This window comes from Pongo pygmaeus, chromosome 13 (genome assembly GCF_028885625.2).
Source record: "Pongo pygmaeus isolate AG05252 chromosome 13, NHGRI_mPonPyg2-v2.0_pri, whole genome shotgun sequence".
Taxonomy (NCBI): domain Eukaryota; kingdom Metazoa; phylum Chordata; class Mammalia; order Primates; family Hominidae; genus Pongo; species Pongo pygmaeus.
The window spans coordinates 77,805,611-77,829,188 of record NC_072386.2 but is presented as its reverse complement, the minus strand read 5'-3'; the positions used below and the strand labels follow the sequence as shown (position 1 = coordinate 77,829,188).

At 51.0% G+C, this 23,578-nt stretch overlaps 1 protein-coding gene across 3 annotated transcripts in view; it reads right to left on the bottom strand.

The window, feature by feature from the left end:
• BICD2 (BICD cargo adaptor 2) overlaps positions 1-18,102 on the bottom strand; it is a 61,289-nt gene extending 43,187 nt beyond the window's left edge. For all 3 annotated transcript variants that reach the window (XM_054502623.2, XM_063650251.1, XM_054502624.2), the window contains exon 1: positions 17,749-18,102. In XM_054502623.2, the coding sequence (XP_054358598.1) occupies positions 17,749-17,988 (240 nt within the window). In that variant the 5' untranslated portion in view covers positions 17,989-18,102. The remainder of the gene's footprint in view (positions 1-17,748) is intronic.
• Between the last annotated feature and the right edge of the window lie 5,476 nt (positions 18,103-23,578).

The window sequence follows — 23,578 nt, the reverse complement described above, 5'->3', positions numbered from 1 at the left end:
CGTGTGGTCTTACAGGCAAATCATACCTCAATTTAAAAATGAGAGCTGCACAAAACAATCTTCTAGTCAGCAGCCAGAGCTGCTCCAGAAATGTCTGACTGTTGAGGTCAAAGGCCGCCCTAAAAAATGCAGCCTGGACTGAAACGGGGCTCAGCTCCATCTCACAGTGAACCACACCAATGTGGAAGTGGGTGGCAGAGGTTTCCCAGCAGCTTCTAGGGAAAGGCCACCAAACTGGTGGACCATCCAGCTCCCACACAGACCTTCAGATGACTTCCCTGGTGGGCCCCCAGTAGGCCAAATCTCAGAGCCAGTATGTCGCTGGGGGCCAAGAGGGTAAGTGGACCTGTCCACCATCCGCCCCACCAACAACAGCAGCCACAGGCCTGACATCCTCTTAGGTGCTGACCCTTGCCATTTCGGCCTAGTGAGAGAGGCTGGGCAGCTCTGTGTAGAAGCACTTTGCCCAGGCCCCTGGCTACACTGGGAAGCGGGTCTGCATGCTGGTATGCTTTCTTCCAAAGTTGCCGCCAGGCTCCTGGGTGAGGTCCTGACCTGCATCTGTTTCATGGCCACACGTGTAGGCAACAGCTCTAGGGATTGGCTCAGGACAGGGGGGTCACCAGGGAGTCAGTAGGGAGGGCCAGACCCACCGGGCAGGATGGAAAAGTCCAGCAGCTGTCCCAGGACAGCAGAATTCCCTCCAGCCCAACATTATCCTCACTTCAGCCAGCTCCCCCATCGCTTTAGCCCACTGATGCTGAGAAATAGCTCACGCAGAAGGCAGGGCCGACCATCCAGATATACACACAGTGTGGGTGGGGCAAGGCCTCTCACACGGGAAGGGTTCAGGCCTGTCCTTGTGGGCAGATGGACGCCCACGTCCACCACACATCTGCACCTCCTTGGTGAGCGCAGGAACGGAGTGAGGAGCCCAAGCCCAGCAAGTGGCAAGGCTCAGGAAGCATTTGTGGCATGAATGGAAGACAGACAGGGGGAACCTATGGACACAGCTGGGAGGTGACAGGCCCCACACCTGAAGTGGGTAGACAGCATGGCAGGTCAAGGGAATAGCCAGATGCTAAGGTGCTGAGAGTGCAGAATATGAATATGGCTGCATATGTATGAATATGTATACCATATGTATGAATATGGCTGAGTGAGGCTAGGACTGCAGGGAACTCCAGGGGTACAGGGTGGGCAAGCATTGCAGGTTCTTTTGGGGCATCTCCTCTTTTATCCCTCTCTCTCCAGCCAGTGGAGAGGACACACCCCCGTGACTCAACAGCAGGAATGGCTCCCAGGCTTGCCCCTGTCCTGGGTCTTCCCTTAGCTCATGCACACTCCACAGAGGTACAGAGAGGCATCCCAGGTTCTCCACTTGGGGGGTTGTACCCCCCCAGGGCTGAATCACACACGATGTGCAGAGCAGGGAGGATTCAGACCGCCGGGTGTAAACTGCAATGACAGGATGGTGCTCCCACACTCATCTTTCCCCTGGGATCATTCTGGAAGTGTAAACACTCCTGAGACTGATTTAATAGGTCTGAGTGTGGCCCCTGAGCTTTAGAATTTTTGAAAGTCCCCCAGTGACCCTGGGATACAAGCAGACTAGCCAGCTCCACATGCTTCTACTGGAACCCAAGTCAGCTAAGCAGCCAAAAATAGACCTGCTGACTACCTGGGCCCCTCACAGACCCAATGACCCACCCAATGGGATCCCATGGGTGTTATGTGGGAGACCCTACCTCACCACCCCCTCAGCCAGCTCTTCCCATCCATCCCCAGCTGGGTGGGGATGCTCCAGCATCACTAAACCTACTCCCTCCTCTCTTTATTCAAAAGGTACTTCCTAAGCAGATACAGGCAACAAAGGATGTGGGGTCCAGGGCCCCCAGGAGCGGACAGAGGTGGGTGTGAATCATGTGTCTTCACACAAGCCCTGCAAAGTAAAAACTTTTATTGCTCCCTTTCATGGGTGAACAAACTGAGGATCAACAAGGTGAGATGATTCATCTGAGTGGGACCATAAGGCTTCTCACTCCAAAATCCATTTTTTTCTTTGCAGCAGGGTGGTTCCCAGAGGAGGTGGTACAGGGAGGGGCAAGGGGGTAACAGGAGAGGGGGCAGGAGGTGGAGTTGTTCCCTGAGGAATTCAGACAGCCTCACCTGGCAGGTAGACAGGGAGGAGGGAGGAGGCCCAGGAGCACTCAAGCAGGAGCCTGGGAAGGCTGTAGGAGTCCCTGCAAGACAGGGTGGGGCCTCTTGAGGACTGGGGTCCAGGCCAGGAAGAGAGGGTGGGGCCTCCTGGGAACTGGGGTCCAGGCCAGAAGGCAGCACCCGCCCACCTCTGCCAGCCTGTATCTATCAAGCTGTACGCTGCAGGACCAGCCCAGGCCCAAGCCCCTCCACAGGCCCATCTGTCCCTCACAGTAGGCTGAGGGGTGCTGGCCCACCCTTCCTACTGTGTGGCTTTGGAACTGCATTTCCCCAAGGAGGACTTACACTTGTGGATGTGGGGATCGCTAGGACTCAGGGCTGAGAGGCACCCACACAGGGAACACTGTAGGGCTGTGGTGCTTGTCACTAGCCTCTGCCCACCCATGGCCCCTCCTCTGTGAGGCCCACATCAATCGGAAGCAGCCATCCCATCGCCAACCGCGAACCCCAGCTGCCCTGGGCAACGTCCAAATGCTAAGCTGCTTTTAGAAAACTGGGAATTCATCCCCGGGCAGGAGGGATTTAGCCAGAATTGGGTGCCATTTAGAGAAGATTACACCCTAATTGCCCCAGTGTCAGCAGACAGGCTTCTGGCCAGCTGCACCCAGGGCTGGCAAAGGTCCCCACAGACCCTAGCTACCCCGCCCAAGGACACAGAAGCCAGTCCTGGGGCCTGGGGACCAGCCCTCATCTTCCATGGCAGCTGGCTGCCCTGACACAAATCTCCATTCAACAGCTTGTAGTCAGGGCAAGAGGGGACAGCTTGGGGGCCCTGCCAGGCAGCTGTCCAGACTGCATCTGTTCCAAATGAGGGGAGGATGGCACAGTGGGCACAGCAGCCTGGGCCAGGCTGCGCTGAAAGCCACAGGAGAGCATGGCTGCAGCCCGGGTTTTCTCTTACTTCATCTCTAACCCTCATCACACTTCTTCATCTTATTAGCACTGTTTTAGAAAGAGACACCGTTAAGGTTCACAGTCAGCAAGTGGCAGGAGAATCTTACGCCATCTCCTCGCAATCCCCAGAGTTCTTCCCACCACAGGACGAACTATGAGGGTGGAGCCTGAGAAGAGGGAACTCTTGTTCAATGCTGGTGGAAATACAAAATGGTATTCGCATTTGGAAGAGTCTGGCAGTTTCTCACAAAGCTAAATACAGTCTTATCATACAATCCAGCGATCAGACTCTTCAGGTGTTTACCCAAACGGTTTGAAAACTTAGGTCTGCACTAGAACTTGTACGTGAATGTTTAAAGCAGCTTTATTCATATTTGCCAAAAAGTAGAAGCAACTAAGATGTCTTTCAATAGGTGAACAGATAAATTGTGGTTCACCCATATAATATTATTGTGATTTAAGAAAAAAAAAGAGCAATCAAGCCATGAAAAAACATGGATAAATCTTAAGTGCATATTGCTAAGTGAAAGAAGCCAGTCTGAAAAGGGCTACATACTGTATGATTCCAATTATGTGACATTCTGGAAAAGGCAAAACTGTAATGATGGTAGAAAGATCAGTGGTTGCCAGAGGTTGACGAGGAGTGGATTTAAACAGGTGAAGCATAGGGTTTTTTTTTTAAGGCAGTGAAACTATTCTGTATGATCCTGTAATGGTAGATAAATGCCACTGCATTTATAAAAACAAAAAGTGAACCTTAATATTAGTATGTGAATTGTTTTAAAAAATCATTTGGGAGATCAAGGGGTCCTGGGCTGGAATGTAGAATGTGACAAAACAGTCTAATTGTATTACATATGTATCAAACAACCTCACTGAAGGGGATGGGGGAATAAAGTACTAACTTAAGTAACATTTTTTATTATTTGTTTTTTTGAGACAGAGTCTGGCTCTTGTTGCCCAGGCTGGAGTGCAGTGGCGAGATCTCAGCTCACTGCAACCTCTGCCTCTTGGGTTCAAGCAATTCTCCTGCCTCAGCCTCCCAAGTAGGTGGGACTACAGGCACACACCACCAAGCCTGGCTAATTTTTGTATTTTTAGTAGAGATGGGGTTTCACCATGTTGGCCAGGGTGGTTGGTTTTTTTTGTTTTTTTGAGACAGAGTCTCACTGTCCCCCAGGTTGGAATGCAGTGGTACAATCTCGGCTCACTGCAACCTCGGCTTCCTGGGTTCAAGTGATTCTCCTGCCTCAGCCTTCCAAGTAGCTGGGACTGCAGACACCCGGGACCACGCCCGGCTAATTTTTGCATTTTTAGTAGAGACGGGTTTTCACCATGTTGGCCAGGCTGGCTCCTGACCTCAGGTGATCCATCCTCCTTGGCCTCCCAAAGTGCTGGGATTACAGGTGTGAGCCACTGAGCCCAGCCCTAACTTAAGTAACTTTGGAAATAAGTAGAGTCTATAAGACTAAAAGCAAAAGAATTACACAAAAGCACTGTAACTCTAGTTGATAAAATTGTTTCCCATGGGGACCCAGGTTAACAATTCTGTTACTGCTGTACATGTGAACTGGAATGAAACAATTAAGTTACTGGATGGTGGATGGTGGGAGCCAGGTGTCTCACTGTTGGAGTGGGAGGTTACAGATAAGCAAGGGAAGGTGGTAAGAACGATCTATGTGGTAATGGATTAGAGTTCTTACATCAGTATGAACTCATGGTTAACTAAATATACATACAGGTATATTTATTGACATGTGTATATACATGGGTTAGTATACACTAACTGCATTTTTTTTCTTTTTTTTCTTTTTTGAGATGGAGTTTTGCTCCTGTCGCCCAGGCTGGAGTGTAATGATGTGATCTTGGCTCACTGCAACCTCTGCCTCCTGGGTTCAAGTGATTCTCCTGCCTCAGCCTCCTGGGTAGCTGGGATTACAGGCGCCCACCACCACGAACAGCTAATTTTTGTATTTTTAGTAGAGACAAAGTTTCCCCATGTTGGCCAGGCTGGTCTCGAACTCCTGACCTCAGGTGATACACCCGCCTCGGCCTCTCAAAGTGCTGGGATTATAGGCATGAGCCACCGCGCCCCATGTTGACCAGGCTGGTCTCGAACTCCTGACCTCAGGTGATCCACCTGCCTCGGCCTCCCAAAGTGCTGGGATTACAGGCATGAGCCACTGTGCCCGGCCACTAACTGCATGTTCAAAACAATCTCCTTGTTCTGTAGCTGACAGGCCTTAAATTAAAGACACCCTAACAGCAATGAGCACACATAGCAACCAGATCTTGGTTTCTAACATCTTTCTCAACTAAAGAAACCAGGGCTTCTTGGGGTAAATAGCTGATTCTAGGACTGAGGGAGGACACAGATAAGCCTGCAACATCTTGTAGTGCCAGAAAGGAAGGAAGCACTTTAAAAAAAAAAAAAGAGGCACCACGATGTGGTATGTTAAAGGGGGTATAAGAGCCATCTGAAAGAGCTCTCAAGAGCCAAAGCTAGACCAATTTGAGCAACAAAATGAGGTAATGTTGGATTATAACCCAAAGTATAAAATAAACTTTTATGGGCTGGACACAGGGGCTCATGCCTGCAATCCCAGCACTTTGTAAGGCCAAGATAGGAGAAGTACGTGAGCCAAGGAATTAAAGACGAGCCTGGGCAACATAGTGAGACCATGTACCTACTAAAAAAATCAAAAAATTAGCTGGGGGTGGTGGCACATGCCTATAGCCTTGGCTATCGGGGAGACTGAGGTGGAAAGATCACTTGAGCCCAGGAGGTCAAAGTTGCAGTGAGTCACGATCACACCACTACACTCCAGCCTGGGCGACAGAGTGAGACCCTGTCCCAAATAAAATAAATAAAATGAACTTTCATGAGTCTACATGATATAATAAACAAGATTGGGAGGGAGGGAAAAGTCTGCCATGCAGAAAAATTGCAAATAATTTATGTAGATACCGCCCTGCCCTCAAAGAGGTGGAGCAAACTCCCTACTCAAGTATGGGCTATGCACAGAAATTTCCTTTCCAAAAATACAGTATGGACAGGGAGAGAAAAAATAACTTTAGAGTGGCGGTCAGGTGATCAAGGTCAACAGCAGCAATGACAGGTCATGCTGACAATATACACTCTTGATATGTGATGAGAAGGGCATTTACTTCTGTGATCTTCCTCCCCTAAACCCATAATCCCAATCTAACCACGAGAAAAAACATCAGACAAATTCCAAGTGAAAAACATTCTACTAAACACCTGACCAATCTTCTTGAAAACTGTCAAGGTCATCAAAAACAGGGAAGGTCTGAGAAACTGTCACAGTCAAATGGAGCCTAAGGAGACACAACAACTAAATGTAATGTGATATCCTAGACAATACTTGGGACAGAAAAAGGACATCAGGTAAAAACTAAGGCAATCTGAATAAAGTATTCATAATAATGCCGTGATATTGGTTCATCCATTGTAACAAATATACCACACTAACGTACAATGTTATAATAATGAGGCAGCTGGGTGTGGGGTATACAGCAACTCTGTACTAGTTTTCAAATTTTTCTATAAATCTAAAAATTTTCTAAAGTAATTCATTTTTTAAAATTAAAGATAAAAAGGCAGCACAGGTTTTTATTTTATTTTATTTTTGAGACGGAGTCTTGCTCTGCCGCCCAGGCTGGAGTGCAGTGGCGCAATCTCAGCTCACCACAAGCTCCGCCTTCCGAGTTCACATCATTCTCCTGCCTCAGCCTCCTGAGTAGCTGGGACTACAGGCACCCGCCACCACGCCCGGCTAATTTTTTTGTATTTTTAGTAGAGATGGGGTTTCACTGTGTTAGCCAGGATGGTCTCGATCTCCTGACCTCATGATCCGCCTGCCTCGTCCTCCCAAAGTGCTGGGATTACAGGCGTGAGCCACGGCGCCCGGCTGGTAGCACAGTTTTATACATGTTCAATGGCTTAAAGACACATAAGTCTGTAATCCCAGAACTTTGGGAGGCTGAGACAGGCGGATCACGAGGTCAGGAGATCGAGACCATCCTGGCTAACACCGTGAAACCCCATCACTACTAAAAACACAAAAAAATTAGCCAGGCGTGGTGGTGGGTGCCTGTAGTCCCAGCTACTCGGGAGGTTGAGGCAGGAGAATGGTGTGAACCCGGGAGGCGGAGCTTGCAGTAAGCCGAGATCAAGCCACTGCACTCCAGCCTGGGTGAGAGAGTGAGACTACATCACAAAAAAAAAAAAAAAAAAAAAGACACATAAGTGCTACGATACACATGACACTTTATCTTAAGAAGCCCTGAGGTTTGCTAGTGGGTGTGGTGTCACAGCTGGCAACTCATGAGCTACCTGAGGCGGTAGAAGGTGGGTGTTCTGAAATGGAATGGGAAGCTGTAGGTGCGTGTATCCTGTGTATCCTCACATGGCTCAGGTAGGCCGGGTGTAGGGCTCTGTGTACACTAGTGTTTTTTGAGGAGAAAACTGTACGTAGGCAAATACAAAATTCTCATCGTGTTCAAACTGTTCCCTCATATATCAATCAGTCTGGAACAAATTTGCATTTTCAAAAGACGTGTTATAACAGAACTGTGCTTCACAGAAGTAATAAAATTGGCCCGATCCAATCAGTGAACAGGGAAGTGCAACTTAAACCATAATGAGATGCCATTATCTGTTATGGGAAGTCAGGGACCCCAAATGGAGGGACCGGCTGAAGCCATGGCAGAAGAACGTGGATTGTGAAGATTTCATGGACATTTATTAGTTCCCCAAATTAATACTTTTGTAATTTCTTATGCCTATCTTTACTGCAATCTCTAAACATAAATTGTAAAGATTTCATGGACACTTATCACTTCCCCAATCAATACCCTTGTGATTTCCTGTGCCTGTCTTTACTTTAATCTCTTAATCCTGTCAGCTGAGAAGGGTGTACGTCGCCTCAGGACCCTGTAATAATTGCATTAACTGCACAAATTGTACAGCATGTGTGTTTGAGCAATATGAAATGTGGGCACCTTGAAAAAAAGAACAGGATAACAGCAATTGTTCAGGGAACAAGAGAGATAACCTTAAACTCTGACTGCCGGTGAGCCGGGCAGAACAGAGCCATATTTCTCTTCTTTCAAAAGCAAATGGGAGAAATATCGCTGAATTCTTTTTCTCAGCATGGAACGTCCCTGAGAAAGAGAATGCGCACCTAGGGGTAGGTCTCTGAACCAGCCCCCCTGGGGCGTACCTGTCTCTTATGGTCGAGATTGCAGAGGTGAGATAGACTCCAGTCTCCCATAGCGCTCCCAGGCTTATTAGGAAGAGGAAATTCCCGCCTAATAAATTTTGGTCAGACCAGTTGATCTCAAAACCCTGTCTCCTGATAAGATGTTATCAATGACAATGGTGCCCGAAACTTCATTAGCAATTTTAATTTCACCTCGGTCCTGTGATCTTGCCCTGCCTCCACTTGCCTTGTGATATTCTATTACCTTGTAAAGTACTTGATGTCTGTGACCCACACCTACTCGCACACTCCCTCCCCTTTTGAAACTCCCTAATAAAAACTTACTGGCTTTTGCAGCTTGTGGGGCATCATGGAACCTACCAACATGTGACGTCTCCCCCGGACGCCCAGCTTTAAAATTTCTCTCTTTTGTACTCTGTCCCTTTATTTCTCAAGCTGGCCGACACTTCAGGAAAATAGAAAAGAACTTACGTGAATATCGGGGCATGTTCCCTGATAATTATCTTAGGTCACATTTTAGGACACCCAAGGAATCCCCTAGGCTCATGGACACACTTGTCATCAACCAGCCCTACACCCCTGCATGTTGTGAGGGTGGTACTGAGGGAACATGGGTGAGACGAGGAAGGGCAGAGCAAAGCGGATGGGGAGCCCAGGCAGCAGGCAACACATGCCTGCAAAGCAGCTGCGTCCTGGGCCTGAGCCCACCATGATGCTGTCACTAGAGGGAGAAACTGATCCACCTCCAAGGGCGTCAGGAATGCACTGGCCTAAAACAAGGAAACTGAGGCCCAGAGAGGGGAGCTCCAGGTCACAGAAGTCAAGCCAAGAATGGCTGAGTCCACTGCCATGCTAGTAGGAGTATGAGTGGTCCTCACTATGACCTCAGTGCCCCCAATGGTAGGACAGTGACAATACTAGTTCCTCCCTTCTGGTTTAGAAGTGCTTGGCATCTACACCCACTAGATGACAACATCACCTCAGGTGGGCAGAGCTCCACAGTAAAGGCTGGGGCAAGAGATGAACCAGAATAGGTGATGACAATGCAGCAATGCAAGAGCCAAGCCATGACGCATCAGCTGAAGGAGGCACCCTGGCTCCTATTTTTTTTTTTTTTTTTTTTTTTTGAGACGGAGTCTTGCTCTGTTGCTCAGGCTGGATTGCAGTGGCACGATCTCGGCTCACTGCAAGCTCCACCTCCCGGGTTCATGCCATTCTCCTGCCTCAGCCTCCCAAGTAGCTGGGACTACAGGCGCCCGCCACCACACTCGGCTAATTTTTTGTATTTTTAGTAGAGACGGGGCTTCACCGCGTTAGCCAGGATGGTCTCGATCCCCTGACCTCGTGATCCGCCTGCCTCAGCCTCCCAAACTGCTGGGATTACAGGCGTGAGCCACCGTGCCCGGCCCCTGGCTAATATTTTAAAAAAGAAAAGAAAGGCCAGGCATGGTGGCTCACGCCTGTAATCCCAGCACTTTGGGAGGCTGAGGCAGGCAGATCATGAGGTCAGGAGTTCAAGACCTGCCTGACCAACAGGATGAAACCCTGTCTCTACTAAAAATACAAAAGTTAGCCAGACATGGTGGTGCACGCCTGTAATCCCAGCTACTCAGGAGGCTCAGGCAGGAGAATCGCTTGAACCCGGGAGGCAGAGGTTGCAGTGAGCACAAATCGCGCCACTGCACTCCAATCTGGGCAATAGAGTGAGACTCCGTCTCAAAAAAAAAAGGAAATAAAAGAGAAAGACAAGAGTAAGGTGTCTGAGGTGTCTGGCAGGGGTAGATAAAGTGGGAATCTCCGCCTACCAGCACCCTCCACGGCACGAAAATAGAGTAGCCAGGGCTAATGCCAGCACAGTATGAAAGGGGACAGGACAGGCCACACATGGCGCTGTCTTTAAAATGACAAGGTCTGTAATCCTAGCACCTTGCTGGGCCGAGGCAGACTGATTGTCTGAACTCAGGGGTTCGAGACCAGCCTGGGCAACATGGTGAAACCCTGCCTCTACTAAAATACAAAAAATTAGCCGGGTGTGGTGGCGTGCACCTATAGTCCCAGCTACTTGGGAGGCTGAGGTAGGAGAGTTGCTTGAACACAGGAGGCAGAGATTGCAGTGAGCCAAGATCATACCACTGCACTCCAGCCTGGGTGACAGAGCGAGACTGTCTCCAAAAAAAAAAAAAAAAAAAAAAATTGACAAGGCCTTCAACCAAATGCAACCTGCAGATCCTGCTTGGCTTCTGAAGCAAACAAAGTAACTGTAAAATGAAATTTATGAGCCAAACTGGGGAAATCCAAACACTGACTGGACAACAGATGACACTAAAGAATTTTTGTTAGTTTCTTAGGTGTGAAAATTCAACAATGGTTAAGTTTTGTAAGAAAAGATTCTATTTTCTATTAGCTGGTCATGGTGGCAGGCGCCTATAGTCCCAGTTACTCGGGGGGCTGAGGCAGGAGAATGGCGTGAACCCAGGAGGCGGAGCTTGCAGTAAGCCGAGATCGCGCCATTGTACTCCAGCCTGGGTGACAGAGTGAGACTCCGTCTAACTCCGTCTCAAAAAAAAAAGAAAAGATTCTATTTTCTTAGCAAAACAACTGATATACTTACAGACACAGCTACACCGGATGAACTGCAGTAAAGAAACAAGACTGGCCACAGCTGCAAACTGCAGGTGCAGGGCAGCAGCATACATGGACTCATCCTATTACTCTCTCCACCTTTGGTTATGTCGAAATGTCCAACAAAGAAGATGGCTTTAAAAAATGAATAAAGGCCGGGCGCGGTGGCTCATGCCTGTAATCCCAGCACTTTGGGAGGCCGAGACGAGTGGATCATCTGAGGTCAACAGTTTGAGACCAGCCTGACCAACATGGTGAAACCTCATCTCTACTAAAAATACAAAAATTAGCCGGGCGTGGTGGTGGGCTCCTGTAATCCCAGCTACTCGGGAGGCTGAGGCAGAAGAATTGCTTGAACCTGGGAGGCAGAGTTTGCAGTGAGTCAAGATCGTGCCACTGCACTCCATGCTGGGCAACAGAGCTAGACTCTGTCTCAAATAATAACAATAATAATAATATGAATAAATAAATAAATAAATAATGAGCAAAGCGGCCAGGCGCGGTAGCTCACGCCTGTAACCCCAGCACTTTGGGAGGCTGAGGCAAGCAGATCACCCAAGGTCAGGAGCTCGAGACCAGCCTGGCTAACATGGAGAAACCCCGTCTCTACTAAAAATACAAAAATTAGCCAGGTGTGGTGGCGCGCACCTGTAATCCCAGCTACTCAGGAGGCTGAGGCATGAGAATCACTTGAACTCAGGAAGCAGAGGTTACAGTGAGCCAAGATCGAGCTACTGTACTCTAGCCTGGGCAACAGAACAAGACTCCGTCTAAAAAAAAAAAAAAAAAAAAGGCCGGGCGTGGTGGCTCATGCCTGTAATCCCAGCACTTTGGGAGGCCAAGGCAGGCGGATCACCTGAGGTCGGGAGTTTGAGACCAGCCTGACCAACATGGAGAAACCCCGTCTCTACTAAAAATACAAAAAAAATTAGCCAGGCATGGTGGCACATGCCTGTAATCCCAGCTACTAGGGAGGCTGAGGCAGGAGAATCGCTGGAACCTGGGAGGCGGAGGTTGTGGTGAGCCAAGATTGCGCCATTGCACTCCAGCCCGGGCAACAAGAGCGAAACTCCGTCTCAAAAAAAAAAAAAAAAAAAAAAAAAAAGCAAACTATAGATGAGGCGTGGTAGCTCACATCTCTAATCCCAACACTTTGGGAGGCCAAGGTGGGAGGATCGCTCAAGCCCAGGAGTTCAAGACCAGCCTGGGCAACATAGTGAGACCCTGACTCTACCAAAATAAATAAATAATAATAATAATAAATTAAAAAGTAAAAAGCCAACTATAAAAAGCAAACCATGACAATTATTTCATATAATAACACAACAGTATAAGTTAGAAGTGCCACAGAACCTCTGGATCCACAGAAACCTTCCTGTCTTTATCTACTTGAATTAAACCTGCTTTTCTGTATCTCAGAGTAGCAACAAACTAACTTTAATAAAAAACAACTATTACAGATGTACAAAGCCTTTCCCTTGTTTGATGGTGTCTTGTACACATCACACACTCACAAGGGAAGAAGAGCTGCCAGAGAGAAACACCCAGTGCTCTCCACATTTGTCGTGCGCCATCTACACAGGTCCTACTGACACTGTTCCCTCCACTTTCTGCTGTTCTTAAAGTTAATGCATGATTTTTTAAAACACAGTAGCTTCTAAAAAAGAAGCTGGGCCCCCAGTTGCCTCCTCCTAACCCTAACCCTGGCCTGCAATGCTCTGAGGGTGGCAAGGGAAGCCTGCCTGCCACTCAGTCCCCATCTCTCCATCCACCTCCCACAGCAGAGCAGAGCCCAGCTTGGGACGGTAGGGTTTCAGACCAAGGAGGGAGCTAGGCAGCCACATTGGGCCCTCTCCTGCTCCAGAGTTCGGCTTCAGAGGCCACACTCTGAACACTGGACAACACAGGGTCTAAGGCCAATGCTTTACCTGTCAAAGCCTGCATAGTTCTGGCCAGCCCTGGCCACCAGCCGACCACCACCTCAAACATCTGGTGTACTGTCTGAGACGAAACCAAATCTTTCTTACCCCCGATGTGTGTAACAGTTTCATCTGGTCCACCTATGTGGGAAGCAGGTCTGACTGACTGGAGGATGCTCAAAACTGACAAAGAAGAAACTGATCTCCTCCCTCAAAGGAAGGGACTGTGGTCCCTAAGTGACAGGGGAGACCTAGCAGGAATCCTATAGGGACCTGGTCCGGATGCTCAGACACAAGGGCACAGGGACACCCCTCCGCGACCTTGGGGGCTCACGGAGCACTGGGCCAAGGTAACAGGCACTGGGCCAAGGTAACAGGCATCATCATTAACCTATCACGGCCCAGACAGGCTCATCCAGGGCCGCAAACTCCTGGGAGACCAGGTAGGGCCCAGACTCCCCCTGTGGAGTCAGTATGGAGTTCACAGGGACAGACATCATATATAGTTGGTCCTGCTCAGGTGGTGCCAGGCACCCCCAGGGGCCCAGGGGCTCCCAGCACTGGGCCTGGCCTTCTTCCGGATCCACCTGCTAAGCCACAAAGCATGCTCGCTTGGTGTCCCCAAAGACGAGCTGCTCCATCACAGCTGTGCCTGCCTTGAATCCCGTGGAGGGTGGCCAGGTCCACGCCTCCACATGCTGGCAGGGCTGGCCTGGAGCACACTATCTGCATGCCTAGGGCTGGGCAGATTCCCTGGCCAGGTCCCAGGATGATTGAGATATACAAGTGCCCAGTTGCCAGGCCCTACAGGAAGAAACAGCACCAGGGCTCGATGTGGGAGTTTCAGACATTTTTAAAAGTGTAAGGGTTCCTAATGATTCCTTCATGACACCCTGCCCCATATTCTAAAAGTGGGGAAAGAGAGGCCCGGCGGGGAAAGAGTTGCCCAACAATTAGTGACAACAGTGTGGCCACATGGCCGTCATCTTTGGATGCCTATAGCTGCCTTTCCCCAACTGTCAGACCCATCTGTGCTTCAGGTATTCACAGGGCCCCAGCTCCCACCCAAGCCAGGCTTCTTCATACCAAAAGCAGACTACTTCCACCACCCAGCCCCCTGAAAGGCCCTTGGGTCTCCCAGAGCCTCCTTGCTCCCAACAGCCTTCTGTTCAGAAATGGACAGAATAATGTTCTCAGGGGTTATCAGACGAATGGGAGAATCCCACACTTGCTTTAACCAAGACCAGGACTTTTCCTGCTCTGGAAGCAAACAATCAAAGAGGCTGGGCTTCGCCCCCAGTAACTCTGCAGAGGAACCTCCTGGAGGGTCCTCTGCCAATCCCCCTATTGCCCCCACTTCCTGCAGCTGCCCAGGTGCTGGGAACAGGGCTCGGCAAGTCCAGAAGGCAGCAGGCAGGGGAATTTTAGAGGCACCCGAGCTTGAAGGGCAGGTGGGACTTCTAAGATGAAGGGTGAATGTGGGCACAGGAGAGGTAGGGCAGTCCCAAGCCAGGCTGTAGGGGCCTGAGACAATGCTTAGGGCAGCCCTTGGGAGGTGGCAATGGAAGCTACTTGAGACTGAACAGGGACAAGGACAACAACGGGGAGAAGCTGCAGGTGCGGCAGCAAGGAGACAGAGACCTGAGTGAGGCATGAGATTCAGTCCACAGAAGACCTACGAAGCACTTGCTGCATGTTGGGTGCTGTGCCCAGTCCAACACCCAATTCCACCCACGTGCACCTCTCAGACAAGGACAATGATGCTCCAGAGCTTGGCACTATGGCACCAAGGTGGCACACCAAAGCAGTGAGGGTGTCCAGACCTCCTCTCTGAGCCAGAGCTCAGGTGGAGTCAAGACTTTTCTCAGACCTCCCCCATTACCCTCCCCTGACCATGAGGACCACATGGGCACCTAGCCTCAGCCCACCTAGCTACAGTCCCTGCCTGTGCCCTGAAGGCAGGAGCTGCCACCTCAGCACACCTGTCCTCTTAAAGCTGCAGCTGAGAACACAGAGCAAAGTGTCTCACGGCCACGCAGGACCAGGAACACCAGGTTGCTGACCAAAGCCCATCTAATTCTCTTCCCCACCATTCCAGGGAGAGGAAGGGAAAGGCCACAGTGGGAACTGGGACAGATATGGTCCTGAGTCAGGCTCAAGAAATCACTAGCAGAATGATTAGGCAAAATCAACCAGGGGGCACCCACCTCACTTGTGGTCTCAGCCAGCACAGTGCTATGATGTCAGCAGGACACAGACACTTCCCCCATCCCATGAGAAAGGCAACAGGACTGGCACTGTCTCCCATTCATCACCACAAGACCCTCCTCAGCTCTGATCAGAAACCCACACACTGGGACCAGCAGGCCAGCGTCCTTCCCTCAACGATCCTATTATCTACAAATGCAGGGCAGGAGTACAAGCAACTCCATTTGGAGCACAATTTATTAGTAACTAAATGCATTTAGTTCAAGAAATAAAGTTTTTTAAAGAATTAAGGCGGTATACCGCTCTACAGGAGAAAAAAAACCCACAATTATCGTCTCCTTAAATATTGTGTTTTTTTTTTAATAAAGAGTTAATATTTTCAACTATAATACTGGCCATAATTAAATAGGTTAGCAAGAGCCTGTGTTGGCATGGGTGTGAGGAACAGGCATGCTGTTGAGGGGGGGTGAACTGGTACAAACTTTCTGGCAACATCTACTGAAACTGAAACGCTGATGCACATTCCTCTAGACTCTGCTAGAGACTGAGCAAAAACATTCTTATCTCACCTTACAAAGGAGAACTAGATTCTGGACAGAGCAGTAATTTGTCCAAGGCCATGGCCAGTACATGGAAGCCAGGTGGTGACAAAAAACAAGCAAGCAGACGCCTAAAGAGTCCCCACAGAAACAGATATACCCTCTTCCTGATTCTGCTAGGGACTCACCCTCCAGATACATGCCACGGAAATGTCAAGATTCTTCACTGTGCCAAAACGTTTGTGTCAGAATAGCAAAGACCTGACAAATGAAGGGCACCAAAGTGGGGACAAGTTAGGTCAGCGACAATTCCTTCTCACAGAGGACACTGCCAAACCCAAGCTGTGGACAGAGACAGGGACTGTAGAGGCTGCCCAGGAGCGGCTCACGATGCACTTGGTAGGAGGAATAGGGCTGCTTCTCTGTGTGCAGAGGGAAAAGCGCCCTAACAGATAGTGCTGCCTGCTGGAGAGGGTGAGCCCCGCTATAGGAGTCCAGAGACTGGCTGAGTCCACTCCCACTCCATATTCTCAGAGCCCCCGGCCTCCCTATCACACGCCCCACCCTAAGATGGGGACTCTTGCAAGAGCAGCTGCATCTCACCCCTCTTGTAGCTCCAGCGCCACTGGAGTATGCATTGCAGAAGGTGCCAATACCTGTTGACAGACAACAGAATCGAGTCCTGAGGGTGATGGGGGAGGACCCAGCTCCTGCTGGCCCACGGTCAGCCATTGACTGGTACTAACTGAGCACCTGCTCTGCCCAGACATCCAAGCATCTGCTTGGATTCATTCTCTGCTCTCCACAGACGGGTCTCCTCAGACACGGGGGAGGCAAGGAAGGCTGCAAATGGTTTAGGCACCTGTCTGGGCTGACTGGGAGCAGAGGTGCCAGGTGATAAGCCTGGAAACCAAGAGCCAAGGGCTCACCAGGACACACTCAAGTGGGGGAAGGGAGCACACCACCAGGCTATACTCCTGACCCCACACCAGTCCTTTCCAAATACACGTCCCTCACAACAATCCTTTCTGGGCACGCAGTACTGCACTCCCATTTTGCAGAGGGGGAAGCTAAGACTCACGGAGGGCCTGTACCCAAAGCCACATCACTAGCAAGGGGCACAGCCTGGATCCAAACCCTGGTGTATTCTCCCAGAAAGCAATTCCTGCAAACAACGCTATGGAGTCAGGGAAGGTAAGAAGAGAAGCTGGGGAAGGACTGTCCAAGACTCCCGCTGCCCTGCCGCCTGGAGACCCTCGACCAGCCTGGTGGTCGAACCTCCTCTCCCCTCAGTGGGAATGACACAGACCACTGAGGTCTCCGTCCAAGAGGAACACAGCCAGCCACAGCGAGGGGAAGGGCCCGGGAGGGGGGACTGGACAGGAAGTGGGCCAAGGAAGTCATGCTAGCTGGTGGGAGCGCAATCCCGGCAATGAGGACACAGCTATGCGCCTGGGGCAAGGGTACTGGGGGACCCATGCCAGGGGCAACCTCCACGTGCAACCCCGAGCCCCTACTCACTTAGGCCGCTGTCCACGACCTTTCCCCACCTCGGAGGCACTCATGAAAGAAGCAGAAACGCTCCGAAAGTAGCTGCGCCCAGAGAGGGGAAGTGATTTCTCTGGAGGCGACAGAGCCGCAGCCACCCAGACCCAGGCCCACCCTCGGCCTCTCCCAGCGGGTCACCAGCATCCGTGGCCTCAGCTCTCGGCTCAGCCACTGCCCTCCCAATCCCACCCCACACTCAGACACACCCGGAATAGCGACCACCGCAGAGCATCAGCCCTCACGAAGCCCTGCCCGCCGGGGCCGCCCAGGTCCGCACAGCAGCAGGCGGGCAGCTGCAGGAGGCGACAGGGCGCCCGGACCCCTGCATTAGCGGCGTCTGCAACGGCCGCGGCACCGGCCTGCTAGCCAAGGCCGGGCCCACTCCCACATACTGCCCGGGTCCCCGGCTCTGGGCCCGTGCCCCCTCCGCCCCGCGGCCCACCCCTGCCGGCCCCCGCTTGGCAAGCTGACCTTGGCCGCCCTGGTGCCAGGGACGACGCCCACAGGCCCCGGCGCCGGGCGGGGGTCGCGGGGCAGGCCGGCTCGGCTCACCTCCTTGAGCTGCTCCATCTCGCTGCGGATAGCCTCATAGTCCACCTCGAGCTCCTCGAACTGCAGCTTGAGCTGGTGCTTCTCCTCAAGCACCGCCAGCCCGTACTCGGCCGCCTGAATCTTCTCACGCGTGGTCTCGGCCAGCTCGTGGGACAGCCGCTTCACCTCGGCGCGCAGCCACTCGGGCTGCGCCTCCATCACCAGCCGCGCGTACTCCTCCTCCTCCGACGGCGCCGACATGGTGGCCGAGGACTGAGCCGGCTCCCACCGAGGCTCTCGCAGGCCGGGCCCTCCTCAGCCGCCGCCGCCGCTGCCGCCGCCCTGCCCCGACGGCCGCCCGCCCGCCCGCGCCGCCGCACGGCTCCTCCTCTCCGGCGCGCGGGGCCTGCTGGGGGCTGGAGTCCTGCCCGCGCTCCGACCACAAGGTCCATCATGCCCGGCGCCCGCCCGGCCCCCCCGCTATGATTGGCCCATGCTCTGTGAGGGGCGGGCCCTCGGGCGCAGCCGCTGACGCCAATGTCGCCCAGGGACTGTGGGGACAGTAGTCCCACTAGCGCACCGACTACAAAACCCGTCCAGCCCCGCGCCCACCCGTCCCCGGCCGTGATTGGCCTGCGCCGCCAGCGTTGAGCCGGATGTACCGGCGCCTTGCAGTCCCCTGGACGGCGGTCGAGTGGGCGGGCCCCGCGGCCTTCCCCACACTCAGAGCCTGGGACACTGCTCAGTCGCCGCGCCTCGCGCTCCCTTGTGCCTCTGGCAGCCGGCGGCCACGCGGGGTGGCAAGACGGCTGCCGGGAGAACCCCCAGGGGGAGGCGGGTGCGGGGCGGAGGGACTGGGCTCCCGACCGTGGGATGAACAACGCGGACAGAGCCCGGGAGGCCACGAGAGAGAAGCGCATCCGAGAGCGCGGGTGAACGGCTGCTGCTGGAAACTCGGGGACGGTGTGACGCATGCTCTGTGCAGCCGTCTGGGGACGGAAGGAGGACGGGCCAGCAGGGGGCGCCCAGGGGCCAGCGGGAACCTCAGCGCCGCCCCTCAGTCCTTCAAGGTCTATTTCTTGGGAATAAAGACATTTCCATTAATACAGGGTCATAAACGTGGTAAATATAATTGTTGTCTCCGCATCTATTTTTAGGCCTGACTTAAGTTGTTTGAAAGCCAGTCGTACCCTTCGCCTTGGCGTAGGTAACACTTCTCCGTATATGGTGGTGTGTGAGATAATTCGTTTATTGTTTATCTCATTGACCTAAAGCGCAACACACCCCACAGCCGCTGACCGCCATAGCACCTAATGGCCAGTATCAGAGTAGTGCAAATGAGTTCACCCTTCCGTCGTATTTTTTTAGCCAGTCCACAGGCCCCAAGGGAAATCCTAAAGGATGATTCCCATGGACCCTAGCACAGGCATAGTCCCTTCCTTCCCACCGTCTCTCACTGCCCCTCCCCATCTGCTTGTCCGCCTCTCTTAGGCTTCCCTAACCTCTCCGGGACCTAAGAATAATAAATTTCTTCTGTTTGTACCTTTTAATTTTACTTTCTCATTGTATCTCACCTGACCCCCACACCCATTCAGTTCTCCTAGAGAGTGGCTATCTTGGCTTATGGTCACTCTTCCTCAAGACCAAATTAGAAAGAAGCCATGACAGCAGAAATCACAGCACACAGGGTACTGACACTATCTAATGCACAGTCCACACTCTAATTGCACGAGGGCCCAATACCATACTGGAGAGCTTCAGTATTGTTTTTGTGGTCCAGGATCCAGTTGCATTCAGTTGTCAGGTTTCCTGAGTCTCCTTTGATTGGCCTTTCTGAGGAGTGTAGTGCACACTGGTATATGCTCATGGGGAGATGAGGTGATGCGTTTCTGGCAGGACTGTCGAGGTGTTGCTGAGTTTTCAGAGCACCAGCTGGGAGGTATGTGATGTCGATTTGTATTTCTCTGATTAATGCTGGGTTTTTCTTTGGTAATTAGTGTCATGAGTGAAGACTTTGCAACCATAGATATAGCCTATCACTCCTCAAACCTTGACCCACTGGTTTTGGCATTCATGACTACTTCTTGCCTGAAATAATTATTACCATACTGGCTGCTTTTTTTTTTTTTTTTTTTTTTTTTTTTGAGACAGAGTCTCGCTCTGTCCCCAGGCTGGAGTGCAGTGATGCAATTTCGGCTCACTGCAACCTCTGCTTCCCGTGTTCAAGTGATTCTGCCTCAGTCTCCCGAGTAGCTGGGACTACAGGCGCATGCCACCATGCCCAGCTAATTTTTTTTTTTTTTTAGTAGAGACAGGGTTTCACCATGTTGGCCAGGATGGTCTCGATCTCTTGACCTCGTGATCTGCCTGCGTCGGCCTCCCAAAGTGTTGAGATTACAAGCGTGAGCCACCGCGACCGGCCATACTGGCTGCTTTTCTATTTCCATTAGTCCTTCTCCATTTATGAGTTGCCTTTGTACTGTGAGGCAGCTATACCTTCTCATTTATTCCCTTCTCTCTCATTCATTAGCAGTATGGATCCATGGATTCTTATTTTACTCCGTGGGTGACAATCCATTACTTTCCTTACTTGCTTTGATGCTCAAATGGTAGCAGATTTGGCCCGTGGGAGCTCCTCCAAGCTGGCTCCATGTCTTCAAAACATCGTAATTTGTTATTACTTCCTTGATGTCTGATGCAAATTGTTCCAAGATCATCTTGTGCTCTCCATGTCCCAGACCTGAAATCAGTCATTTCCCCAAGGAGCCCTGATTCTTTTTAGTGTTTTGTTTGTCTGAGGAGAATGTGTCATAGTTTGGCTTGTGAAGTTAACTAATTTTAAGGAGTTCAGTTGTAGTAGGAATAGGAAGACCAACCAGCTTGGCTTGCCTGGGACTGTCTTGGGCTGGGCAAATTGTTAACTGTAAGTGGGAGAGCTCCCAGTGTAAAGAAGGAACAAGCCTTGTTTGAGTGTGTACTTAGCAAGGGAGGGACTGATGCCCCACAGTGACTTGCCCAAGGTCACACAGCCTCAGGGCAACACCTGCACCTGATCCAGGCTGATCTGACTTAAACCTCCCCACCCCCACCCATACCTTGCTGTGGGGCAGGTCTGAGGAGGGAGGGAGAAGGACCATGGGAGTCCCACGCAGGGACTGACCATGGCGCCTTGAACTTGGAGACAGGTGGTGGTGGAAGGGAGGCCAGGGAAGGCTTCAGGAACATTCTGTTACAGGTAGGGACTTTTCTAGGTGCTGGGGGCAGAGGGTCTGTCACTACCCTTGTGGGCTTCCTTCTGGCAGGAGGAACAGCTCTGGGTGAGAGTCGCAATGTGTGAGGGTTGGGGTGGATTGGGAAAGGCTTCCCTGAGAAGACACCTGAGGGAGACCCAGAGGATGCACAGGAATTGGCCAGCCCAAGGCTGCAGGAATAGGGGGCTTGCAAAGATAAGAGAAGCAGGATGACCCTGGCAGCAGATAATGAGCCACCTCTTACTGAGCTCTGCATGTGTTCCCAACATTGCCAGGTACGTGACATACATCTTTTCATTCAATCTTCACAATACCCTGAGGGGCAGAAATGATGCCACCTTCTTCTCCTCAAGTCTCTCTGTCTCCGGCCAGACTCTTCTCCAAAGTTACACCATCAAGCTGTCACTCTGAAGTCAAGCCGCTTCTCTCCAACATCCAGCCATAGTTCCCGACACCCAGCTGCTTCTCCTGTCTGCTGGCTGAGCCTGGGGTCCTTACAGGCACAGGATGGGGCAGGGCGGAGCCATGGGTGGTTTAGGAAACGGCGACATTTGAGTGGGAAACAGGAATATAAGTTCTCATTTTGGGCTGCGGTTTCAGGCCTTTCAGCTTGACGGTGAGGCTTCACCAGGGACCCGCCCTTTTCTACCTGGAATTTCTCTGCCCCTGTCCCTATCACCTGGACCATTACCATCAACCTCTCACTGCCTCCTTGCCTCCTCCTTCCCCTAGGCTTCTCTCACAGCAGGGCAGCCAAGAGTTTCCTTAGACCCAAGTCAGGTCCCATTCCCACTCTGCTCAAAACCCAACGAGAGTCAAAGCCACATCATCACAGCTACCTCCAAGGCCCTGCATGCTCAAGTGTGGCCCTTCCTCAACCTCTTCCTTCCCCTCTCCTCTTGTGTAGCTCTTGTAAACCAAAAAGTATCTGAGACAAGTCTTAATCAACTCAGAAAGTTTATTTTGCCAAGGTTAAGGATGCATCCCTGACACAGCCTTAGGAGATCCTGATGACATGTGCCCAAGGTGGTCAAGGTATGGCTTGCTTTTATACATTTTTGGGAGACATAATATCAGAGACATTTGAACCAGAGCAACTCCATCTCAAATAGGGGCTGAGTAAAATAAGGCTGAGACCTACTGGGCAGCATTCCCAGGAAGTTAGGCATTCTAAGTCACAGGATGAGATAGGAGGTCGGCACAAGATAAAGGTCACAAAGACCTTGCTGATAAAACAGGTTGCAGTAAAGAAGCCAGACAAGGCTGGGCACGGTGGCTCACGCCTTTAATCCCAGCACTTTGGGAGGCTGAGGTGGGCAGATGACCTGAGGTCAGGAGTGCGAGACCAACCTGGCCACCATGGTGAAACCCCGTCTCTACTAAAAAAATACAAAAATTAGCCCGAGAGTGGTGGCAGGTGCCTGTAATCCCAGCTACTCGGGAGGCTGAGGCAGGAGAATTGCTTGAACCCGAGAGGCAGAATTTGCAGTGAGCCAAGATCATGCCACCACACTCCAGCCTGGGTGACAGAACAAGACTCTGCCTCAAAAAAAAAAAAAAAAAGAAGCCAGACAAAACCCACCAAAACCAAGATGGCAATAAAAGTGACCTCTAGTCATCCTCACTGCTCATTATGTGCTAGTTAAAATGCATTAGCTTGCTAAAAGACACTCTCACCAGCGCCATGACAGTTTACAAATGCCATGGCAATGTCAGGAAGTTACCCTATATGGTCTAACAAGGGGATGAACCCTCAGTTCTGCAAAGTGCCTACCACTTCCCCAGAAAACTCATGAATAATCCACCCTTCTTTAGCATATCATCAAGAAATGACTATAAGTATCCTTAGTCAAGCAGCCCATGATGCTGCTCTGTCTATGGAGTAGCCACTCTTTGTTCCTTTACTTTCCTAATAAACTTGCTTTCACTTTACTCTATGGACTCACCCAGAATTCTTTTTTGCACGAAGTCCAGGAACCCTCTTTTGGGGTCTGGATCAGAACCCCTTTCCAGTAACAGTGACACATCAACCAATACATGTAAGATTTACATTGGTTCCATCTAGAAGGGCGGGACAACTTGAAGTGTACAAGGGGTGGAGGGTCTTCCAGGTGTTAGGTAGATTTAAACATATTCTGACTGCAATTGGTTGAAAGAGTTATTTATTATCAGTAGAAAGGAATATCTGGTTTATCATCAGGGATTGTAAAGGCTGAGGTTTTATCATGCATATGAAACCTTTAAATAGCAGGCTCTAGAGATCATAGACTGTAAATGTTTCTTATCAGACTTAAAGTTTGTGTTGATGTAAACCCTGGACATGTCCAACTCCCACTTCCTGTCATGGCCTGAACAGGTTAGTCTTTCAGGTTAAATTTTAGAATACCCTGGCTGAGGAGGAAGTTCATTCAGATGGTTGGGCGTGCCTTCAAATTTTATTTTTGGTTACACCCTCATGGCTGTAGGCTGTAGACTCCCTTCCCTGGTTCTATTTCCCTCCCTCTGTTGCATACTGTATGTTGTGCATATTCACCTTTGTGCACTTATGTCCCCCTAGAATGTTAGCTCTAGGAGGGCAGGAGCTTTGACGAGGCCTAGTG